We start from the raw sequence: 24,552 nt of genomic DNA, 5'->3' as shown, positions 1-24,552 counted from the left end.
CAACTAAACAATTTTTGAAAAATCTTTAGCTGTTAAATTAAGATGCTGGTATCAGTCTTTGGAAGCAGAACATAACAAGGAGACTGTCAAGCAAAACAAATGTGTTTTCTGCCACAAAACTGTTTGTGGAATTGAGAGACTGTTGTTGAATTCATGTTTTTATTTCACTAGAATACCCAAAGAGCAGTTGAAATAGTTTGGTTGTAGAGGAAGGACCCAAAGCAAACCACTTGTTTTCCCACTCCGTCCTCCCTTCTGCCACACTAACAGCTGCACGATAGCTGACGTGATGCTGATATTACCAACAGTAAATGAAGTACTACAACTTAAGTGGGAAAAAGTTTATTTTAAACATTACAGAGTTGGAAATAAATACAAGAAATAGAAGATAGTGTCCTTTTTAAAATAAAATAAAAAAAAATCAAGTCTTAATCATGCTTCAAATAGGAAAAAAATAGCCAATAACTGCTCAAAACTGGCCATCACTTCAAAGGTGAAAGATTAGGCTGAACAATAGTGTTCATAACTAAAAGATAAACTTTACAATAAATACGAAGCATAAGACTCCTACAGAGTGCACAGAGAACCACAGCTGTAATAAACAAAGTGGAACCACAGTAGTATAAAACAGAAGTCGTGTATATACAGCATACATATCATACAAAAACATCTAAAACATTTAGGGAGAGATTTCTTCTCTATCTGGCTGTAAGATAGAAAACAAACACTGGAGCGTTTGTTCAATTTTTTATTTTTTTTCCCCAATATCTACAGAACAGATTTAACTTTTGCCAAGGTTTAAAAAAAAAAAGTTGTATTGCAAGAATCTTTTATCCAACCTGAATGTTTCCAGTGTTTCCATCCTTGCTTATCATCATCACAGCCATCCATTAGGACAGTTTAGCAGAAGACAGTTTGTAGAGTTCTTTACGGTCCTTTATCGATGCTCTGATCTGTAGGTGGGAAAAGTGTCCGTTCGATGAAGCTTCATCGGGCTAGAAACGTCTTCTCCAAGTCAAATGCAAAAATAGAACAGTACTAGTAAGGAACAGTCCTTTATAGAATGCTGCATATTGTAACTATCTGAACTACAGATTACTGCCTTTTAATTACACCTACATCTGCTCAATCTGCTGCTGTCTCAAACAATATGGAGACTTGGACTTTCTTTCACAGTTCTTTCAGAACAAAGTTTGAGAAAATGGATTTTTAAGAAGTTCCAACTTGACATTTAAAATAAAAATCATCCTTTATCTCAAAATATTAATACCAGTTCTTTTCTTTGTATGAGAGAGTGAAAAGAGATCCCATTCAAATCCCATAGAGTCCAATTTACATGAAAGAAACTTTGTGCATATAAAATTTCAATAGCACCTGCCATTCAGTGAGTAAAATGCTGCTATCCATATGTGTGTGTGTATATATATATACACATATATATGGGAAGTATACAACTCAGTATAGCAGTTACTTTATACCAATTATTTCTTCACTAATAATTAGAGCGTTCTGAGATTTTGGTGACCTAATCTAGAAATGCTCAAGATACCACTGAAATAGTAGCCCTGACACCTGAAAGAGACAGTAACTTCAGCCTTCCTAATTGCAATGCTATCTGCACAGCTTTATGTTTTGAGGGCCAGGATTTTTCAAAGATTTTCACCCATGCTCATGGGGAGAATCTGCTAGGATCCTTTTCTTCAGTTTAAGCCGCAAGCTATTTTCCTAAATATGAAACATGTGGTTTGTACCACTACAGTCTACCGATCTTACGGCAGCTCAAGGCTGAATTACTGTTTTAATAAAGGACTCTACAGTAAGGCACAGTGACTGTGCCAGAGTGCTGCCAGCAGTCTTGTTCTTGTGTCACAGGCTGCCACCAGCAGGTCATCTTCCCATGCCCTAATTTATTGAACAAGCTTAAGCAGGCACGTCAGTACTACTTTTATTATTCTTCCCTTTTCTGAAGCATTTGCAGGGCTTACTTAGGGCTTTTTAATGTGTTGCCTGCTCCCTCTAGTGTTCAAAAGAGAGAAAAATATGATTAGCTTTATTTACAAATTGCTGAAAATCAGAAGATAAGAATGGAACAGGGCTATTCAACTCAGGGCTGCCAGCATTTTTCATTTTTAATCACAGCTTGTGATGCTTCATGTTCTGACAGTTCCAATCCTTAGAGTCTCTAGCTTTATTAAAAAAACAAAATAAATGTCTAACTCATCACTCCTCAAGAAAGTCCTACTGTCTGAAGAGAGGGAAGTATAAAAAACTCCAAAGATGCTCATTTTTCTAAATGTTTTAAAGCATCTGACTACTGATTTCTGAATGCTTGATGTCAGCAAATGATATTTCCATGTTAGTAGTAGTCTCAATGTTAGTACTAGTACTACTGCTGAGTTTTTCCTGCAAAGTTTACCACCTTGCTTATTATACATCTATTTCATTGACTTCTGAACGATTCAGTCAGCTCATATCTGCATTAGAAGTGTTTTAAAAAACAAATAAGTTTCTTTTTTTTATTTTTTAACTAATAAAGCATGCATAACTACAGGATGCTCGTTTAGGGCCAGCTCCTGAGAGGCACTAAGCACCTGCACCTCTGCACTGGAAAGCACAGGTTACTCCAGCAGTGCCCCTGGAGAACGAGGCACAGAATGCTCTGGCACTGCTTGGAAGACGCTGCTGTTTCCACTGGTTTCCTTTATCTCAGGCAACTAAAGCACAATTTTGACACGTGCTTTGAACTAAATGGGCATTTCACCAGCAGGAAGAGGTCAGTCAGTGCTCCCGCAGACCCTGATTAGTGACCACTGGTCCCCCTAACTTGCATGGTGCTTGGTGCTCAGCCATATGCCCAGTAACCACTAGATGTCCCTTGATGACCACCATGGCACAAGAGGGTCTCAAGACTTACTGGGGGGGGGGGGGGGGGGGAGCTGGCAGTGAATCTCCTTCGCTGAGGATTTTTGGGCAGGAGTCTCCAAATAATTAGTCCCTTGGGTTGACAGCAGGGAGCACATATGAAACAGATAGCTCCCTGCCAATCTTCAGGGCATGCTGCAATGCATGGCAGCAAAGGCGGTCAAGGCACAGTTCTCTAGAATCACTTAACATGGCCATTTCTTTATACTTTCCCAAATTCAGTTGTTTTCAAGGATGCAATTGTTTTGATTGAATGTTATCATGTAAACAAAATGAATAATGAAGACTACATCTTTCTTAGCGTGAGGCAGACATCAAGAGCCAAACAGTCTCGCAAAATCAGATGCCATTAAAACAGTTTGTAACAGGAAGGTAACAGGAAGGACTGGGCAACCTCGATAACTGGTAGTACTGTAATAGTAACTTCTCCTTGTTTAACTGTCTAAAAAGGTTAGAAAACTAGTCAATCAAGAAGCACCTGATGACAACCCTCCTACCAATCCAAGTTGCCTACCGATGGTGGGATGTGCCTCTGCCCCTGCCTTCACTGACCATAAAGAGCAACTGGCATCTTGCTTAGACTGCACATCAGCATTAGCTGAGATGGTACCAAAACGTATGTCATGATTCAATGCGTGCGTTGACCGTTTCGCACACCACCTCCTTACCTTTTAGGCTGTAGAGCTGGCCAGTGCTGTGCTGCCGCGTGATGTGCTGCCAGTAGGCACTCCGGGGCAATGGCACCATGGTGCTGAGGGACACAGCTCGCTCACTCATTTTCATCTGGAGCTGCAAAGCAGTAAACCAATGTGAACAAGACAGTCGTGTTTACTGTACGTCTTCTGAGACTAGTACATCCACTGTCTGCAAAAACTTCTAATGCAATAACTGCTGCAGCCACCCCCCTCCCTCCATCTATCCACCCTCCACAGCAGTGACTAAACTGGGGATTAGGCCCCACGGGCACACAAAGCTTAGGTTAGGAGACTACACTGCTTTTGCACACCAAAGCTCACCTTTGCACTTCCCTGGTCCTGGGCTAAGGCTGCTTCCCCTGAAGGTAGTTTTAACTCAAGCAGCTGAAAGAGAAACTGGGGATCAGCAGAAGACAGGAGAGTGCTGGTTCGGCCCCTCCTTTAGCAGCAAAGCCAGCAGGTTTCCCAACAACACAGGCAAAGCTCCCAAAGCTAACTGCAGCCTTAACAAACCAAGAGTCTGACTGATGTTTCGCATGGCTGAGGAGAACCTACTGTTTCTTATTTTGAAGCATTTTCTGTCCATCTCTCCTCTCCTAGAGCTGAGGAACATGCCAGCTGGATGGCACAGAAGCTCAACACGAGATCAAGTGCACCTTTATACTACTTTCCTGGACCAAAGAGCATGTCCAGACATGCTGGGAGAGAGCACGGGACTTCCAGCAATGCACCTGAGCCCCATCTCACAGTTCCCCCCGCTCCAGACAGACCTTCAGCGGTTCTCATGCAACCACAGGCCCTCGTTAATTATATATATTATTTTATTGAGCCTAATGAAAACTAACCATTTGAATGCAGTTTTTCTATGAAGTTCAGTAGCATGCATATGCAGATTGATGAAAATACTCAAATTTTAAAATAAACTTCACAGTACAACTAAAATTTTCTTCCTGAAACCCAGGAAAGCATCAGTTCAAATATACTGATCTTGCACTTGATTTTTCTAATTTATAATGATAGCTTTTTATAAAAGAGTACGCTTTTACTTTTGTAGAACCTGAGGTGAAAGAATCTTTTACAAAAATCAGTATATTTCGGAGTGAAAACAAAGATCAAACAAGCACAGAGACGAGGCAGAGATGAGGGCTGGCTGTCTTTGCAGAGAGCCTTTGTGACGTTATTTAAATGCGGCCGTCCACCCTCAATCTCCTCTCTGCACAGTTGACACTGTACCTGTGATCTGAAAATAAGATCAAACAAACAAAAAAAAAAACACAAGTAAACTCTTGCTCTTAAAACACCCACCTCTGAGTCAGTAAGATGTGAATCACTCTGCACAATACAAGTTTCTACCTACATCATACTGCGTATTTATTACGGTTCCTTCAATAAAGCCCAAATAGGACTTGCAGTATTACCACACACATTTCAGCACCATGGAAACAAACAACTAAGGATCTATTACTGGAAACAAAAATCAGCAGAGCATTGCAAGTCTGACATTTTCCCAAAGGTAGATAATTTTTTGGTGGCTCCGTTTATTGGCAAGCTCAGAGAGTTGGAGCAACAGTTCAGCTGACTAGAGAAGAGCAAAAAACAATAGGATATCTTGGGAAAAAAAAAGAAACAGCTAGGGAAAGCAAATTAAAGACATAGAAAGGAGCCAGAAGTGCCCCTCCTGAACTGAATCAAGGGGAAAAATCTTTAAAAATCCCACAGCTAGAGAGAAGAATTAGTATGCTACACCCTGAACACACAGAACTTCATCTGAACACCTCAGACTCTGCACAAAGGCAGCTTTAACAACAATTTCATTTCACAATTAACCTACTGAATCTCTGTGGCAACCAAGAAAGTAGGAATAACTTGATAATGACCTGGCTTTATTCCACATAGGCACTCAGTGCTGAAAAGCCACTCAAAAACATTTGGAACTGATATGCTGGAACATGCCTGGAAGATAGCGGCAAGCAGAGCACCAGATAGGACATCCAACTCTGCATATCATCAACATAACAAGTAATTTGCTAACTAGAAGACAATTAATCCATAGCCTCTCACCATCTCCCTAGGGGGAAAGGGAAGAGCTGAAATCCAAAAAGAGGTCACAGTTGTCAAACGGTTCAAATGTGCCTTTCTCCACATGCAGCAGGGATTAAATTAAGTCTTTAAATCAAAGGAAGTAGTAGGAGGCAAGGAGCAGCAAGGCACATCGTGAAGCCATCCCTCAGCCCCAGCAGCTGTGAGCAACCCACGGCAGAGGGGACGGAGCAGCAGCCCTCAGCAGCCAGCCCCAAGAAGCAGTCACAGCAGAGCAGGAGGTTCACAGGGCCAAAGCATAAGTCTGGTCAACAGTGTAGCTGGTTCCTAGACAACCTGAGGACTCAAGGAAGGAGGAATAAGTGTTTCCTTTCTTGGATCCCACCTAAGAACAATAAGCAAAGCTAACACTGGAGGCAGAAACTGCCTTTTTAAAAATCCTCATTCTTCCAAGCTAGCTTTGAACATGGTTCCAGAAAAGGAAGGAAAAAATAATTTGGTTTTCTCAGGCTGGACTATACAATTTTCAGCGATTTAGCAAAACACACTCATCTTGAACAAGTTGCATTTGCACTAAGCAAACTCCTCTTGGGATCCCCATGTGGACGGGACTGTGCTCTGCGCACTGTGTTCTGTACATGAACTTGCTTCTTTTGGAAGAAAATCCCCCAATCAGTAAAAATTACTTAGATAATTGCTTAAGTAACACTTGCTAAATGCTACAATAAAAAAAAAAAATTCAGAAATTAAAGGGTAATAACATTGTTGCTCTTCTGATTGGCTTTCCATTATTATCCATATTATTGAATACTAGATATTCTTTTCTTATTTCAAAAGTTAGTGAGCCCCTCTTAGTTAAGTTTCTACTCTTAATTACAGAAGTCTGTGGAAATGGCCAGAGCTAATAGCAGGCTCTAACTCAGAAGCACATGCACTTCACATGGACCTAGTATAAAGTTTTTCCCCCAAATTTTTTTTTTTTGTCAGGGGGCAGGAGGAGAACAGGCTGCCCATTAAGCTGTCTAATGACATCTTTCTATGCAGCACTGACCTGTAGCTTCCAAAACTGGGAAGTTCACTTTCCTTACATTAAGGGGAGGTCCAGCTATAATGAGGTCTCCTAAAACAACTTTTTAAAGCATGACCCAGGCATAAATGACAACAGTAAAGTCTCAACATTACACTGGTCAGTTCTTATGACAGCCAGATAACCAGGGTTTCTACAGTCTGAATAGATACTTCCTTTCCATTGTCTGGCAGCGCAAAAGTGAAGGAAAGCAGCAGCTGAATGAGACTAGTGTTATCAAACGATCCAAAAGGCTTCATGCATTGCTAAGCAGAGCAAGCTGTTTCATCCCTTTAAAAAGGGGAAAAAGTTGACATCTTTGAATTCACTGTAGAGGAAAATAAATTACATCTACTTGTGAACGTGTGTTACACACCCTTGTCAGCATGTGCTCAGGCCTTGCCAGAAAGCCATAGGACAAACAGAAAGTGCAGGAACCACTATCACACCAATTCTGCACACAATTTCAGAAACTTGAGCAAGTAACACTCATGCACTGAACCAATGTACTGTAACATAAAGCAAGCAAGTCCTCGCAAGGTGACCGACACTAAAGGTCAGCCCAGTCGCAGGCCCCGCACACACTCAGCTGGGGGCATCCAGGCCCCCCCGTCCTTTCACCCAGGTTGAGGAATGGCCCCATGGGGACAGCAGCTGGAGTGAGTCACCATCCTCACAAGTCACTTTGCCTCAGAGGATCACCCTCCAGATCACTCATGTAACGGTGGCCGTGATTACAGGGGTGAGCAGAAGACCCTCCAAGACTTAATTCCTCATCACCTGCATCACCTACTTTCTACTTGAATTTATCCTTTCTGTAAATAATAGCTCAAGCTTCACTAACATGAAAATTCACAGGCGGTAAGTGATTTCTGGTCATAGAAACATGATGCAGCTCAGGCAGCAGAGAACAAAGCACAAGCATCTACAATGAACTTTGTTGAAGTGTTCAAGTAGAAGAAAAACAGGAGAAATCGTTCTGAACGATGAAGATGCAATTTACAAAATATTTTGCGATCAGTAAAATGAGGCACCTGATTTCTATGCTGATAGAATGGTCCTCTGCTCCAGATCTTCCAGGTCTAAATCTGAGTATCTGTGAATCCTAGAGAGTACGCTCTAGGGTTCAAGGATATGCTCTCGCTCAGTATTTCAGAACCAAACAGCATTTTTATAACAGGCTGGGGAAACCCTTATTCAGGGGCAGATGTGCTCATCTGAAACAATTATATTCCTCTACTAAATTATATGACTTTCAGTTAGACAGGAATATGTTCTTATCCTCAGCATAGCATTCTAGGTCCTATAAATTTAGATTTAGGGGTTATGGTTGGACACTGTTCATGAAAAAGCTTTTAGAAATTGTGCAGCTGCTCTGTTGAAATCTATAGCAACTGTGCATCTGTTGAGCAAACTGGCTCTTGTAAGACAAATTTTACAGTACTGCATCAACAGCCACTATGTATTAAAGCTGCTATTACATGAATGTAAAAACACCAAATATGAAGTTGCCCGAAAGCCTATTCACTTCAGGAGATCATTGTTACTGAAGTTCTTTTTTTTTTGAAAGTGTTTTTTCCTCAGCACGTTGGTCTCTTCTAATACTGGTGGGCTACAAATACTCCTTGTTGCTAGCTATGCTGACCTATGTTAGGTTGTTTGCAATCTGCTTAATTTAGTTACTGATAAGTAAACACATCATCTACCCCTCTGTCCCAAGTTAGATATTTTGAATATTTTTGGAGAAAAATTGCTTTCACTAAATAGGACTAAATAGTCAAAAATAGCATTAGATGATATTTTACTGGGAAAAGGAAAAATACCATTGTTGCTGACTGCAAAGTTTACCTACTAGTTAAGATTTGTGAAAGAAAGCAAACTTTCAAGCTCTTCCTAATCAACCCGGAAACGCCTGGGAAAAGCACATGCTCTAAACGCACACAGGGCAGAGTTTTATTCCTCACTTATTTAATAAAGGCTTCAAGTTAGTACTTAAGCCTCAAAGACACAGAGCTCTCCCACAGACTTTACAGAAGTGACTGTATTGCAATGACAATAGCCAGAAGTTAACATAGTAGGGTCAACTGCAAATTAGTATAGTCACAATAGTCCTTCCTGTTGAAAAAAGGAAAGTAATGCATGACCCACATCACCTAGAGAGAGACTTGAATTTTCCTTTCCTAGAGCAGCTATTTTCCCATTTCAGTTATCCTACCTGCTCTACAAGCTACAACAGAATTACCTGTGTGCCAGGATGCTCAGTTGAACTATCTATTCCACAAAATTGGTCTGGATACCTTGAAAGAGTTTCCTTCCTACCACTCCTCCATCCCTTATTTACTCCTGATTGGAATGCTAAGAAATCACTTTCCTATCACGGATTTGGCTTCCACTCTGGCTCAAGTCCAAGAAAGCAGCAAAATAAAAATATTTAAGGCAATTCATTCCCTCAGCATCCATTCTCATCTTATAAGTTACCAAAATAGTAATGGCATTTTCTATTCTATCCCTGCTGGGTCCTCCAGTATTATCCACCATTACAACTTATCCCTGAAAGCAAGATGTTAGGAGAATTACTGAAAGGATTAGACATGGTACGGATAACAGCAGAACTTATGCTTACAATAAGAAAATATGGCATAAGTCTTGTTGCAGGTTATATAAACCTATTACTATTGCCCAGAATGGAAGTGTTGTTTACAAGCAGGCTCTTGAACAGCTGCCCATTGAGAGCATCTTATACATTCTAGGAAATCTGTTATCTTCAGGATACTAATCCCGCCCCAGGATTCACAGGATGACTGGCAGCACATAGTTGTCATATAGGACAAACATTCCTTTTCACCCCAAAGGTTTCATGAGAAAAATAATAGCCTTAAACCCTTTAAGTATAGGGGCCATATAACTATGTTTTAGACATAACACTTCTGGAGATCCCAGACGGTTTCAATCTGTATGTTAGTTCTGCACCTTATACTTCTATATTTCTAAGAGCTGTGAGTGTCAAAAACAGCGTAAGATGCAAAAGGCACATGTTGAAGAAAACAGACATCCATAGAAACAAGATGTTTCTGATCTTTCACCCACACTCGCAGTTTAATTTGAACCATATGACTCTTTCCAAATCATCTTTGAAGTATAGACATCAGTTAACAAATGGCAAACCGAGCTCTAGCCACAACATTTTGCAAATAAGTTGATGAGAAATGCTTCCAGTCTCACGATGCTGATTAAGGGAATCTAATAAGAAAGGCAAATGCGCACTGACAAGATCCGATCATCTCTTTTGTATCATTTAACATTTACTGATGCTTTGCAAATACAAGAAACAAAACATAAGGACTAAGGCATTAGTATTTCTCCTGTTCTTTTGATTCTTGAAAAGCAATCCCAGTTATACGTGGCTCCAAATACTGCATTCAAGCAGAAGCAAGTTAATAAGAGAAATGAATCAGACCGTGTACTGTCTGTGAATCAAAAGGTAAAAATCACACTGAAGAAATGTATTGTTCTTTGGTGCCAAGTGCAAGATAGCAAGCACAACTACTAGCCATACCATTGAATTTTTCACACTTTGCAGCAAGCGCTCGTGTTGCTCCGCTATGGCCAAAGCGGCCGAGTGCACCTTCTGATAGATTGCTTCCCCTTCTCGTGTCTGAAAGATGAATAGTCCTTCTCCTGTGTCACACATCCTGCCAAAGTGAGAACAGATGGCATCCAGATGTGAGGTTTTCCCTTGTTCATGGCGATCTGTAAAGTTTAACTTTAACATGCTGCTGCAGAAGTGCTATCATGCAGGTAGGAATAAAAATCAAAGGTTGTTGAAATACAGAACAAAGTTATCTAGACGTCTTCATGACTGGATCTTAAGAGCCCCAGTCCAGTATTACTATTTTAACCCACCTTCTTTTGCCAAACAGGGGCTCAGATTAGTAGCATTAATCTCTTAAGCTCTAGAGAGCTTATGCTCAAGACCCAGACTGTACTTTTGACACACAGATTCTAGTTAGGAGTCTAAATCTCTAATCTTCTCCCCCTTCCAAGCTTTTAAACACTGCCCGTAACAAACCGCAGTGACTACCTTGAAGAGCTTCATGTTGTGCTTGCCGTCAGCAGCACTGGCAAGGGAAGAAACTTTACTTCCTTTACTGCCTTTTTTAAATAGGTCAAGTTAAGTTTTATTAAACTGTGATCTGCTTATAAGAGTACTGAGTGTCATTCTACTGATTTTTCATGCTAGTGGTGGGTACAAATTTCTGGAACCTGTGGGAAATGATTCTAGTTTTATCGGCCTACAGCAAAGCATCCATTTTGACAAAAGCAAAAAACTTAACCAGAACTTACAAGTGATACTTAATACTGAGGCTAGGGAATGTAAAGCAAGAACAGAACTCTGCTTCCACCTGAAAAACTACTCTCCTTCCAAACTTTCCTAGCTTTGAAAGCAGAGTTTTACCTTCCACTTGAAACACTAAGTACATATCCTTAGCGATCCTAGTTGCATTGTCTTATATCACCACGGCTAATGTGTGATCAGTTAATTGAAGAACACACACACACTGTTTTTCCCAGAGAACTAAATCCTGCAGTAACAGGGAGAATGGACATTTAAATGCCTCTTCTTTTCCAGGGAAGTTAATTATAGGATTTATTTCTTACTATTGTAATTCATTAATGTGATTATCGAAAAGTAATGTGTCCATATCACTTAAATAGCATTTGATAGTTTAGTTCAGAAAACAGGAGCTCCAACTTCAGCCTCAAACACTTCAGCCCATTAAAAAAAACAAGCTGCAGGAAGCAATAGAGAATGATATCTCCTAACCACAAGGAACGGCATTCAAATTCCTTATAAACCCATTTGTCAAATAAATGGAAAACAGGAGTATAATCCATGGAAGAAAAAAAAAAAAGAGGCCTTTCATTATTTTAGTTTGCTTTTGGGAAACAACTTGGCACTCATTGCTTTGAATTTTAAATTCTCATTCTCCTACTATAGAGCCACTTAACACCCATAATTCTCCACTGTGCCCAAGGGCCCACGTTATACAAATTCAGGAATATATGTACCCCTTCTTCCCATATCTGTCCATCCAGTTCTCTAGCTCCTATACATCTTTTATTTTATGAAGTAACATGCAATGCTGTCAGCCTCCCCCTAGAGTCTCCTGAACACCACAGCTCTCCCAGTCTTTCCAGCTACTCTTCCCCTCTCCACCCACAGGCACCTGTATTTGGCAGCTGTTTGCACTCAAGCTGCAACTTGGAATTAGCAGCTTTATTATTTGCTTTCATCTTATATTTGTTTGTCAGTATTTTGGACTTTTATACAGGGTACAGACTAGCCTCTACCTGAGGAACGTAAGCTCAGTCCTCAGCACTGTTCAGAGTACCACCCAACACCAGCAAGGAAAACAACGCACTGTAGCAAACACACACCTACCTCCCTGCTTCGAACGTGAACCAAGAGGGGTCCCGTCCATAGCGTCGGAGGGCACTTAATGGCCAAGAGATGAGTTTTACTCTGGGATTCTGGATGTCCCAAAGACAGATATTCTCAATCGTTATCTGCAAGGTACATTCCCCATGCACATCTAAATTAGGGGATGGCATCAAATACACATTGAATCTCTCTGGGAGAAAAACAAAAGGTTAGTCTAAAATCCCTGCCAATTAAATGTACAAGTCATTAAAGGAATTTCCTATTTTCCACCTCTATTACACGATCTTATTTCCACTTTGAACAATTAATCCAAGAGCAAACACTCAATTCCTTCTACTAACTCAAACTCAGTGTTTGGAGCAGTTAAAATGCTACACACGAAGGGCTTCAAGAGATTTGTGCATGCATTCAGATACAGAAAGGAACCGCACCATCAAAATCCTGATCTTTGCAAGCAATTAATAAAAGCGCATGCATAAATAAATACACTGCAAGCACATTTGTGCATGTAATTAGTTCACTTGCATAGGAAAGTGAAGTAGCCATGGGCTCAGGTTTTGCATGCAATTACTATTATTTATTATTTGCATTACAGTGTCGCCTAAGAGCCTCAGTCACATACTGAAACTGTTGTAGCAGATCCCGTACAACAAAATGCACAACAAAAAAGAAAGTCCCATCTTTAAGAGCAATTAACTTGCCTAAGAAAAGTGCTATTCCAGAATAATTCTAAAGCCCATAACATGATTACCATGCTTATCTCCAATAGTAACAAAAAAAATACAGTGGCTAGAAAAAATAGAGTTTTCTTTATACCAACTTACTTCTAGTTTTCCTATGACAATCCAAAAACTTCAAAATAATGCAATCAATAAGGATTTAAGTAGTCAATATTTTATGTACCTACCACTCTGCTCCCTCTCCACTCCAGAGGCCAACAAGTCAGGCTCTCCAAGGCTGATGTCGTTAATTCGTGTTCCAAGACACTCCATCTGCAACACCTTGCACCACTCATCTGCCTCAAGTTCTGTATAAATGCCCAGAAAATCTGTGTGTAGGTATAATATATTTATAATTTCACAGTTAGTGCCCCTATGTTTTCTAATGTGCTTTGCCATTTTACCCACCTGACTCACAAGCAAAGGTTTTGGATGTGTCATCATTGAAATAAATCCCAACAGCATGCTTCTTTGTGCCTTTTGGCAGTCGCAATATGTTCTTTACGTTATTGAGCTCCGTGACCTGAAAAAGCACAATTTGGCGTTCTGATTAGGACCTTGAAAAAAAAATATATATGCATTATTGCCTGGAGAAGTAGAGCAGAATTATGCCAAGTGCAGAATACAGAGAGCGAGCAAGCACATGAACATGGCTGTGATTGCTCTTAACAAAACGCGTTTTTGACACGACAGACGATCAACTTGAAGACTCTGGGTGACGAAGCAGCCACATCTGCCAGTTCAACCCCTGTCTGTTTGTGAGCTAAGTGTAACCTAATTCAAACAGGATTTAAACCAAGAGGCTGGTAGAAGAATCAAAGCGCACTTCAGCTCAGAAAATATTTAGATGAAGAGCAAAAGAAAAACCAACCTGAGGTAGCAGAAGCAAGTAGAGACTAAAAGCCTAGAGAATACACCCATTTGGAGGGGCAAGTTCAGTCCTATTGCAGTTTTCTTCATGGAGAACAAAATTAAGAATGGTGAAAAACAGCTATTATGTAAAAATAACATTTTTAGTTAGATACCCAAAACACTTTAAGAGTTCAAAGTGAATCCAGGCTTTTAGACAGGTTTCTGTTGCTCGGTTGACAAAAAACAATTGGAAAAATAGCTTTTATTCCAAAAACTGAACGTAAACCTTACACATTAATTTCAGTAAATACATACTGCAGGCACTTCATATCTCTCTAATATCTGGTTTTAACCCTCATACCCATAAGTAACGTTTGTAAATTTGTCTGAGGGGGAACTCTTTGTTATTTCATGCCTTTTAACATTTAGGCTAACACTCAACAGGTACCTTCACTCCTTTGGTCGCATTGGCGGCACAGACCAGAAACTTGTGGAATGGTCTTGTACCAAGTAGTACTAACTCTAAATAGAGAAATACAGCAACTGTCTTATCTAGAAATTAAAGAAATTGCAAAAAGTAATCAGCAATGTAGGGCCCAGCAAAAGGTAGCAGTATTCCTCTAGAGCACCTTGGCATTCACCAGGATACCTATTGCATCTCCAAGGCTTTTCATCCTAAGCTAGCTTCTTCTAATCAAGTTACTGCTCATTCCCTTCTAGCAAGGGAAAAAGGGCAGCCAAAGTAAGACTTTCAAGCAAGATCCCTGAAAAGGTAATCTCACTGAGCTGAAAGGACAAAGCAATTAGTGAGCAATCTCATTAAAGAAAAAAATAATAAAGAAAATAAGCAGCACAGCCTGTATCTGGAAGCTCACTCTGCAGTCAGTGCCAGAAGGAAGTACCAATGTGAAAGGAACATCGCATAAAGAACGCATCAAGCCCTCTGCCAGAGCTGCCAAGTTTAGAAATCAGGTTTTTATAGCCTCCAGGTTCAAGATTTTAAGTGTCAAAACTGAGACTTCCTAATTGTGCTTAATTTTGCATGAGCAGTTCTCACTCTTACGGGAAGTCCTGTGATAGACACACATTCCCCAGTGCTAACAAGACACTGACAAACTCATTGTTAAGTATGATAAATCTGTCATAGCGTATTCCCATCGTACGTGGCGCATGACAGGTCAAGCACAAATTGCCAGCTGCCAAGTTCAACTCTCATTCTTCTCATATGCCACAAAAGTATTCAAACGGAAGACAAAAAAACCCTAGACTTTCATTCAGGATAGCAGCTACCCTGACATTTACACCAAACACTTCCATTTGCTGTAAGTGAGCATGCTAACGAAATTGGGACCAATGATGAAGCAAGTACCTAACCCAGTTCAAGTTAACAGTAGCAGAATTTGGCCATTATTTTGCTAATGAATTATTCATCTAGTTTTTCATCCAACAAAAAACTCATTTCTTAAAATCAAGCATTTAACACTGCTACTGCTGCATAACGCCATGGTTCTCTGTAGCGCAACGAATCCTGAGGGCGCTATGGCAGGGCTTAAATGAGGTCAGGAAAGGTTTATACTAGTCAGGGAACAGCAAACTACCTCCCTTGCTGACCCTGAGCTCAGAGCTAAAAAGCACTTTCAGCCAATTAGGCAGCTTTGAAGCACTACCTGCTGAGCCCACCGCTCATGCTCTGCTTGAGCCCCTAGGGACTAAGCAGCACTCGCTGCCTCGCACCGCCTGGCGGGGAGGCGGTAGACATCCTAGCAAGGCAGACAAAGCACATTTGGTGACATGGGAGATTGCAAGCTATTGTACAGGGCTAGGAAAAAAGTGTCACTAACAATTCTGTGTTCAGACTAAGCATGCACCTCTGGGCCAGATGAGAGTAGATGCTCATAATGCTGCCGGGAACATAAGGAGGATGAAATGAAACACTGCTTTATCTTTATACAGTAAAGGAGCAACACATCTCTGATTAATGCTTCTGTCATTAGGGCTCCAGCCTTCTGCATCTTACGTTCCCCACTCCCAACACCCCTAAGACTACAGTCTACCTCCCAAGCTGTTTCATTTTTTGTTTGTGTCATTAATGTGACATGCTGCAACTACTCCAATCCCTCTACACCAGCTCCTGCAGTCTTTGCACCCCTGGCACACAGCATCCAGCACCCATTTCTTCTTGCCTCTGTACTACTAGAGATTGTCTACCTTTCCAGTCTCCATACTCCAATCCCAAGAACACCACTACCCACCCACAGGCTTCCAGCCTTGCATACAGCTGCTTATGTCTCAGTGTTATATCCATCTTGCAGCCCTAGGATCACATCATCTCTGGAACGTTATTTGTTCCTGCAGTATCTCAGATACCTGTGGCCTCCCTCTGGACAGAGGCAGGTCATTCTGGTGGTCATTCTGATTGATTCGGGTGAACGACCACCAAGATCTACCTTGCACACAAAGCAGAACAGAAGCCTCGCAACCCACGATGTTCTTTCTTCGGGTTCACAGCTAAGGGGAGCCTCACTGAAGGTTACTGAGGAGCTCCTTCCCATCCTACAGCCCAACACGATTCTCACTTCTCTTCCTCACAGGTGAGGACAACCACTTTATGCTACAGTTGCATTTCAGTGGAACTTTGCAGATTTGCACAAAACTCAAGGTGGACAGAACCATGGTTGTTGGGTGACTTGATGTCAAGACAGCATAAAACTCCTCCTGAATTTCCCTTTTGAAATGATTAAGTATGGAAATATGGGCCGAATAACTCAATTGTTTGGGAGCTGAAAGCAGCAACCTTTTCTTTCTTATTATCAGTTCCTCTCAAAAGGCTATTAAGTACCTCACTGCAGTAATCCTAATGGTAGAGAAATGTATTCTAGTAGCAATTTTAGAAGATGCAGCTCATGCTTGAAATCCTAAAGTTCATCCTTCTGAATAGAAAAATTTGTTTTCCTTTGATTATGCTTTCTCCTACATTTATTCTTTATTAGGTACTCCTAAACACACTGCATTATGAAGCAGACAAAATAGGTTATCTAAACCATTATTTAGCCCTCATCTGCTAACTTCACAATGGTCTATTTTGCTTTGCTCAGATATCAACAAACAGTAATTCATCTCCATAGGTAAAGTCTCTCCCTGTATCAATATGGAAGCAGAGGATGCAGATGCAAAGCATGAGCGTTACCAGCACTGGTGAGTGGAACTCAGGATAACTGGCTTCTCCCTGGCTCTGCAGGATGTGAGGAAGTAAGGGGAATACAACAGAAGAGTGTCTAAAGCATGAGGAACAACGTAATGCTCAAGCAGTAGTTACAAGGCTCTGTTATACAGCCTTTCCCATTCACTTCTCTCCCATCTGAGGGCTATGTGTTAGGACAACGGAGGAAACAGAAGTGACCTGAGATAAGTACCCACATTGTAAAAGCATGCAATAAGTCAGATGCTTCCAGGAATCACTTTATATGCTGTGCAAATGCAGAATAAACTATACTGCGTAAGTGTAGTGCAACATATTACAAATACATCCCTTCTGAGAGTCCTGTCTCAGAGCCTGGACAAAGAAAATTGCAGGTGATTTCACCTCTTAATATCTTCAAGGTAGCTGCTGAATACTGACTGTATTGTCAGTTTAAGTGATCAAACCATTTGTAACTCATGCTTTATCCATAAAATGGAGAAAAAGTATGTATATATGGAGAAAACCCAGATACAACATTTGGCAGCCCCTAGGCTCTTTCGTGCTGCATTGATTACTCAAGAACTCCTGTATAATGGCACTTCACACTGCACAATCTTCCTGAAATTCTTCATATACATCTGATTTCCTGATGGCATTCGTTTCTGTATAACTGCACAAGCTGACATTGAAATACCTCCTTTCAAAAGGCAATGGACATGCAGGCCCCAACTCTAACCCCTGATCTAGGTCCAGAAAACTATGATGACATCCATACCACTTTCTCTTCCCAGCTGGTTTCACACCAAGTTCTTCTTTGCTACAGGACTTGGTGCACACAGGGAGAATAAGTTTGACGAAAGCTGGCACTCTGGGAATCTTCTGGAAATCAATGACAGAAGTGACGTCACACAGGGGAGTTCCTTTGTCACTTCAGGGCTTTCCAGTCCCTTTGCTCATGCATGCTTTCTGCCCACCATACAGCTTTGTCACACAACTACAGTTTTGCCAGCCATAAATCAATAAGCAGCTGCCCTGTCCTGCTTTTAGAGGCTGAGCTGCTACAGTTTGAGATTGAGATGTACTCCAAGATGGGAATAGCCCCTCCTTGCAAGATCTAACTTTAGCCAAGAAGCTATTCCTGCTGCCGAGGCTTAACAGCACACCTGTGTTCCCAAGGGAAAATTGTTTAAAGATAGTTGATATTTGCCCTGCTGTGTCACCCAGCAAGATGCCATCATTATCCCAGATGCCTAAACAGCCTTCCTGTTGCTCGCACTTACGCAACAGATGGTTCAGAGTGTCTGGCACATACGCACTGAATTCGCACCAAAAGTGGCAGGCTGCTAACAGCCCCTCCACTGTGCTTTTGGAAAGAGCTCAGGAACAGACACTGCGCACCTGCATATAGCTGAGGCTGAAGTTCTTCCTTGCATTTTTGCAATAGTTCTCCTCCTGCTAGACTCCTGCAACAAAGCATTTTCATGGTTGGTTTAATTCCTTAGTCGAGGACAAATAAAAGCATGCAAGAAAATTTATATTTATAAATTTAATTCTAAAAGGCAAGAAAAAAGTCACAGGATGCTCTCCTAATACAGTATTTAACAGTGAAATCATAAGAGGAATGTTTTGTTTAGAGATTAAAGACATTTTCCTTTGCACACTTCTCCCCTCCCTTTTACTTTCAGGTATCCTTTATGTTAAGGTGACAATCTATATAATTGAAATACATTGCACTAGATTAAAAAAACTAAAATACTTCGCTGAGCTATGTGGTGAGAGCTCAGAGGTAGGACAGGGACTAATCATTCATTTCTCAGTTGACAACACAAGCAGACAGAGCTTCACCCTGACCAGATATGCACAGGCAAAAATTCTTCCATCTCAGTGCCAGCACACTCTCTGCAAAAATTATGCCAAATGTACAGTTTACCAAAAAGATAGCCTCTGTAGCCCACTAAACTGTATATTTAATTCTCGAATACCAGTGGTCTTTCAGTACAGAATGCATGGGAACATTTGTCTACAAATCTGCCACTTTCAATGGTTTGCAAATATCTAATGTTTTAATCTTGGCTCCCTAGATAGCTGCCTGGTAAGGACTATGGGTAGACCTCAAACCACAACATGCTGGTGCACAGTTAGCAGTCACTGCTGCAATTCCAGCCCATTTCTGTTTATTCTATTTGCCTGCACATATTTAACTATGTAAACATGGCATACTAAGAAAGTAATATATATTATCTAAAGCCATGCCTATGTTTTACACTGCTCTGGAGCTACCTCTCCCTTTTTGCAGGGGGAAAAGCTGCCAGCTGTTAGTTTTTACTTGTTACTGTACAAAACTGCATATACAACAGCCAGAACCCTGGTGTACTCCAGCAGCTTTTAGAAGAAATAGCTTTTAAAAAAAAAAATTAAGGCCAAGAACTACCACCAGATTTTGAGGTTCCACTTTTATTCACTCCCAAAAACTGCCCCATAAGCCACAGGAGCAGCAGAGATGGGCACTAAACCCACAACCCTGAGCTGCCTGACAACCTTTGGGTCCTTCTCTCTGCGCAGGAGCCACTTCCACGCCCCACAGATTTGCCATGAGCCTCGATACACGGCATCACAATAAAGATGCCGAAGCACCCTGATAAGTTACTTAAATTCTTTTAAAACCCCAAACTAGTCATTTTATTCATAGCATGGGATATATTCATCAAAACAAATGTCTAACAGCCAGTGATTAGCACAGTGGTCATACTTTAAGCGTTTAATTTGCTACCAATACAGTTTTGCATTAGCAAGCCTGGAAAACAATTACAAATTACACAATTCAATTTTCCAAATGGATTATTCCATAACTAGACGGAAAGACTGTTTAAATTACTTCTGCTGTTTCAAGGCAAGATTAATCGGATTAAAACTTAGATCCCCTTGAGGAACCAGTGTATTCCTGCCAGCAGGAAGCAATTAGCTGGTTTTATATTGGAATATTAAGGATTCTTCTGGTACACTGCAAAGGCAAAAGCCCTTTAGAGAAACAGTTTTATTGCTGCATTCCCCCCAATGTTATTTTGTTAAAGCATATAGTAGCTTGTAGATATTTATTTATATTTACCAAATGAAAGCTAGACAGCTACCTGAACGGTAATTTTCTGCCCAGACTCTGTAGCCTGGATCCTAATTATTTTTCCTCCCTTGTGGGATCAAATGAATTAAGTGGGCAATTTGCTTTGCAAAAGCGAGTTTCCAGCGCACTTCATGAGCTACTGATGACTGTTCTCAGCTGACCTGTCTTTAAAAAGAAAGAAAGCACACATCACACATACATGTATTGACTTTGCTAAGTAAAAGTCTCTAGCCTATGGATTAGATTTAGAGGAAAGATAGATGCAGAGAATGCACGATTGATTTCGTATTTAAAATAGAGGTTTCTCTCTCTCTCTATATATATACACATACACATTTGGATTCCCAAGAAAGTACATGTAAGATGATGGCAAGGACACCCTGACTTAAAGTTGCCTAACAAGTGAACATCCAAGTCTCTGGACCTGGAATAAAGAATGAATTCAGATATTTCTAATATGCATCCATTACGCTGAGCTAACTAATCATTATCAACCCTCCAGAAGGATCCAAGAGCTCCAGAGGATTCCCAGCTTGCAGCAACTGAGATCCAAGACTGCTGGTGCTTTAGGGATGGGAGAAAAATCTTTCCCCAGTAAAATGAGAGATAGGAAGAGCAGCCATGGGACAGGGAGAAAAGCAAGGGTTACACGAGCAAGCTTTGAGCAGGGAAAGATGTCAAAACTCAGCTTTTGGTGCAAGAACTGTGCAACAGGGCACAGATGGCACATATGCACACAGCTTATGCACATGTGTGCACACACCCCCCAGTGTGACCAAAACACTGCTGAGCCCGTGATCCAGGACTCCAGTGGATAAACAGCAGACTGGATAAAATTACCAGGCAGCTTCTATGCCATCTCAGTCCACAGCAATTCAGATTTGGTGACAGGCACCACAGCGCCAGCAGGAGAAATATTCAAGCCAAGCTCTTCTCAGTTTGATAAATGGAAAGTAAGGTTTGCACTTTAATGCATCACAGAAAAAGAAAACAAGAACAACAATTTAACACTTCATTGAGGGAAGCAAGTGCTTTTGAAACCTTAGCTGCATTCACTATTTTTCTTTTCCTGACCTTTACATTTTTATGATGGATTAAAACTTTCCCAGGATTGATGAGGTGAGCAGGGACTCCTCAGTTTTCCACATGTGATGCTGCTTTCACCAAGATCTGAGAATCAGGCTTCAGAACTCAGGTAGGAGATTAGTGACCACATTTCTTAAACACTGGAAATCTATAAGGGTTTGGGAGGGTTTTCTCTCACACTGTTATCTCTCAGGCTGCACTACACTCATCCTTCAGTTCATTAGCACAAGCTTTTGACACAGTGACACTTGACACATTAACAGGACTGAATGGTCTTCTCATTTGTAGGCTTAACTTTGTCAGAGTCAGTGAGAAGCAGCTTTCTATGCACAGGTGACAAAACGTGAATAATCACAAAAAGGCTACGCACTATTAAGCCATTCCTACAAGCCGTTCCTGGTTAGCTGCATACAGATGAAGGCAACAGCTATGACCAGTACTCATGGCATCACACACGGCGTCTAGGATACCCAGTCCCATATATATGGGACATCAAAAACTGGCTAGAAGCTGTGTTAGATGAGGACTCTGCCATATTAAGTTTTTTAATTAGCTCTGCTTTTTATATGAACCAGCTCAACTATACAGCAGTAGTGACGTTATCCTTTTTTAACACCTCATCGCATAACACTGTTAGAAGTACTTGCATTATTCACCACCTTAGAATTTCACACATTCACAAAGCTTAGTTAAGATGAAAATCACTTTTATCCACAGGTGCTCTCTTTGTGAGTTAGCTTGTTTTTGTCAGAAAGTGCTTTTTAACATTCATTAATTTCTCAGTAAGGTTCAGTAAAAATAAGCAGAACCTGTCCACACTTAGTCACTGACTCGAGAACTAGGAGATAGCCCCAGTTTCCATCTCAGTGGAAAACTGGAATGCTGCAGAGCCCCATTGCCAAATAGCAACATCAGACGTGAATGAGCCTGCAGTCTGCAATAACTGCGTTTAAACAGTTCTACTTGCAGTTCTTCTAGCACTGCTTCGTTTACAGAACATGCAAAGAGGAATGACAGATGTGGAGAACAAACAGTGATGACAATGTTAGAGTTCTTCCCCACAAATGGATATCTTGCTGCCCAGTCATCCAGCCTGTCTGCATCCCTAACATCTATCACAGCAGGCTCATCTGCACCATCCAGGCTGATACGGTGTTGGGAAGAGAAACCTCTCCATTTTATACAGGCAAACTATGGGCTTTCTGGTAGAAACCTTGATTTTGCATGCCTTATTTTAGCTCTACACACCCAAGACGTGAAGCAGAAGGAAGTTTAGGGGAAGGGTTCAGAGAAAGTGAGCTCTAATCTCAGCAGGTCCAAAACACCAAGAAATAGATAGAAGCTCAGATCTTAAGTATACTCAGCTTAAGATTCAGAACTCTGCCCTTCTTCCTCCCTCCACAAAAGGGGACTTAAGAAATGATTAGTTCACTCCGGCTAGAACCGGCAGCTTTCAGGAGCACATGCTGCATTCCAGTGTTCTACATTACATTTGTTTACTTCTCCAAAATGTAAGAGTGTCTATTCTCACCCCTAAAGAAATCTGAAAAGATTTGGGCTTAGGCCACCTTCCTAAAGCAAACCTTAGATTGTTAAGTCCTTATAAAAATAATCACTCTCTGGCTACAGGAACAAAATGTTCCTGTAAGATGTTTTACTACTGTTTGAAGTGTTTTTTAAAATCAAAACTAAAGCCAAGCCTAGTCTTGACTGAAATGTCTGTAACTGTTAGTAGCACATATCTGACAGCTCGTGGACACTACTTTCAAAAGCTGAAAGAATAGACTGACGTTTTCAGTAACTGCAAAGTTCAGCCAGTCAAGTCCCACTAACTTGTGGCCGTGGAGTTTGGCCGTTGTTTATTCCTGTTAAATAAACTACCAGAGAAGATAAGCTCATAGAAGAAAATAGTTGAACATTAAGTAGCTTAGTGTAAGTTTATGGGAACTTGATAAAGTTGAAAATCTGTTGAAGTTAAAGCTTTCTCTGGTGCTTCAGTCTGCAGATCCAGATGCAGGAAACTGCTTCTAGGTTATACATGTGACAAATGGCAAGAGCTAACCTACATATCTTCTTGAAAAGAAAACCCAGCCTCAGATTCCTCTTAGATTTCACATCCATTACTTAATTTGAACATCACACCAGTGGTGCATGTGCTGCTGATCTATTGTGTTAACATAACAGAAGAAACGAACATTTGCATCAACAGTTGACAGAACCATGCCATCAGAAATTCATGGAAATCATCTAACATATACACAGTGCAATCCTCACAAATCAAAATATATACTTTTCAGTACTTTTGAAAGTTGCTTAATAGAAGTTTGAATAAACTATTTCTGGACATGATTTAGTACAAAGAGCCACAGGGTTTTATGACCTATCAATTACAAATTGTGGCATGCAGACAGATAAATCTGAGAATTCTGATCCAGTATTCCCTCAAGATCTCCTCCTAAGTGTATGTCAAAAGTGAATAAGCACAGATCGGCCTGAAGCTGAGCTGTGCTTGCGGATTCCTAGGAATTTATGCACATAATTCCTAATCTAATGTATTAATTTATAATCGTTGTTGGCAAAAGCTTAAGAGGTTTCTTATTTTCATCTCTGTGCCCAGGAGAATTACACATGTAAGTTCTCAGATGAATATGAACAGAACATAACTTCAGCAAAGCAATTAGAATGTAGTTTTCTGTCTTTTAACATTGGTGAATTCAAACGTTTTCACATCACCACTGTAAGAAAAATTTGCATGTAAAGATGAATTTCATGTTGCCCTTCATTCCTGTAAAGGTCTAGCATCTTCCCACTGATGCAAAGTCCTAGTAAAATAGCAGCCTGTCTTAAGTACCCAGCTTTCTAAATTCATGTCATGTTACCTTGGATGTTTGTTATTGTAATTATGACTAACAGTAGTCATTCTGAAATACTTCAGGTCTGATCTAAAAGGGAAAAGATTAGACTGAAAAGAAGAAAGGACTTATTCTATAAAAATATTAGAGACATCTTCCACTAGCTTAGCAAGATGTGTACTAGCTGTGAAGCACAAAAGTAGTAACACTCACTCTGCCTCTACATTACCAAATGAAGGAACATGCAAATGGGTTTAGGACTTTGATAGTAAATAAGTTACAATTTTCAGTTCAAATAACATACAGCATCTTAGTTTTTGTTCTTTATTGCATGTAAAAGCAAATTTTAAGAAACAAGTACATAATCAAATCTTACCTTGTGATAGCATCTAAAGTAAGCAGCACGCTCATCTGAGAACTTCTCCAGCCTCTTTGGACCTTTGCTTGAAGCTTTTTTGAATACTAACCAGCATCTCTGGTAAATCTAGAAATACAAGAAAGTAAATGTGGCATCTCCAAGGACTTGAATATCACTAGTATCTGCATTCAAGTTGAACTCTTAAATCAGCTATTACTCT

The 24,552-nt window shown here is 40.5% G+C and overlaps 1 protein-coding gene across 12 annotated transcripts in view; it reads right to left on the bottom strand.

Annotated features, from left to right (window-relative positions):
* Positions 1-327: 327 nt before the first annotated feature.
* DOK5 (docking protein 5) overlaps positions 328-24,552 on the bottom strand; it is a 45,106-nt gene continuing 20,881 nt past the window's right edge. The window contains exons 2-9 of one of the 12 annotated variants that reach the window (XM_068912682.1): positions 24,351-24,458; positions 13,294-13,408; positions 13,074-13,214; positions 12,167-12,356; positions 10,280-10,415; positions 3,939-4,001; positions 3,591-3,711; positions 329-1,005 (exon numbers count right to left, since the gene is read on the bottom strand). In XM_068912682.1, the coding sequence (XP_068768783.1) occupies positions 938-1,005; positions 3,591-3,711; positions 3,939-4,001; positions 10,280-10,415; positions 12,167-12,356; positions 13,074-13,214; positions 13,294-13,408; positions 24,351-24,458 (942 nt within the window). In that variant the 3' untranslated portion in view covers positions 329-937. Of the gene's footprint in view, positions 1,009-3,590; positions 3,712-3,938; positions 4,002-10,279; positions 10,416-12,166; positions 12,357-13,073; positions 13,215-13,293; positions 13,409-24,350; positions 24,459-24,552 lie in introns of all 12 variants that reach the window. The other 11 variants (XM_068912685.1, XM_068912683.1, XM_068912684.1 and 8 more) reach the window with 11 other exon arrangements.

This window comes from Struthio camelus, chromosome 18 (genome assembly GCF_040807025.1).
Source record: "Struthio camelus isolate bStrCam1 chromosome 18, bStrCam1.hap1, whole genome shotgun sequence".
Taxonomy (NCBI): Eukaryota; Metazoa; Chordata; class Aves; order Struthioniformes; family Struthionidae; genus Struthio; species Struthio camelus.
The sequence above is the reverse complement of the archived record's forward strand: the minus strand, read 5'-3'. Positions and strand labels throughout refer to the sequence as shown.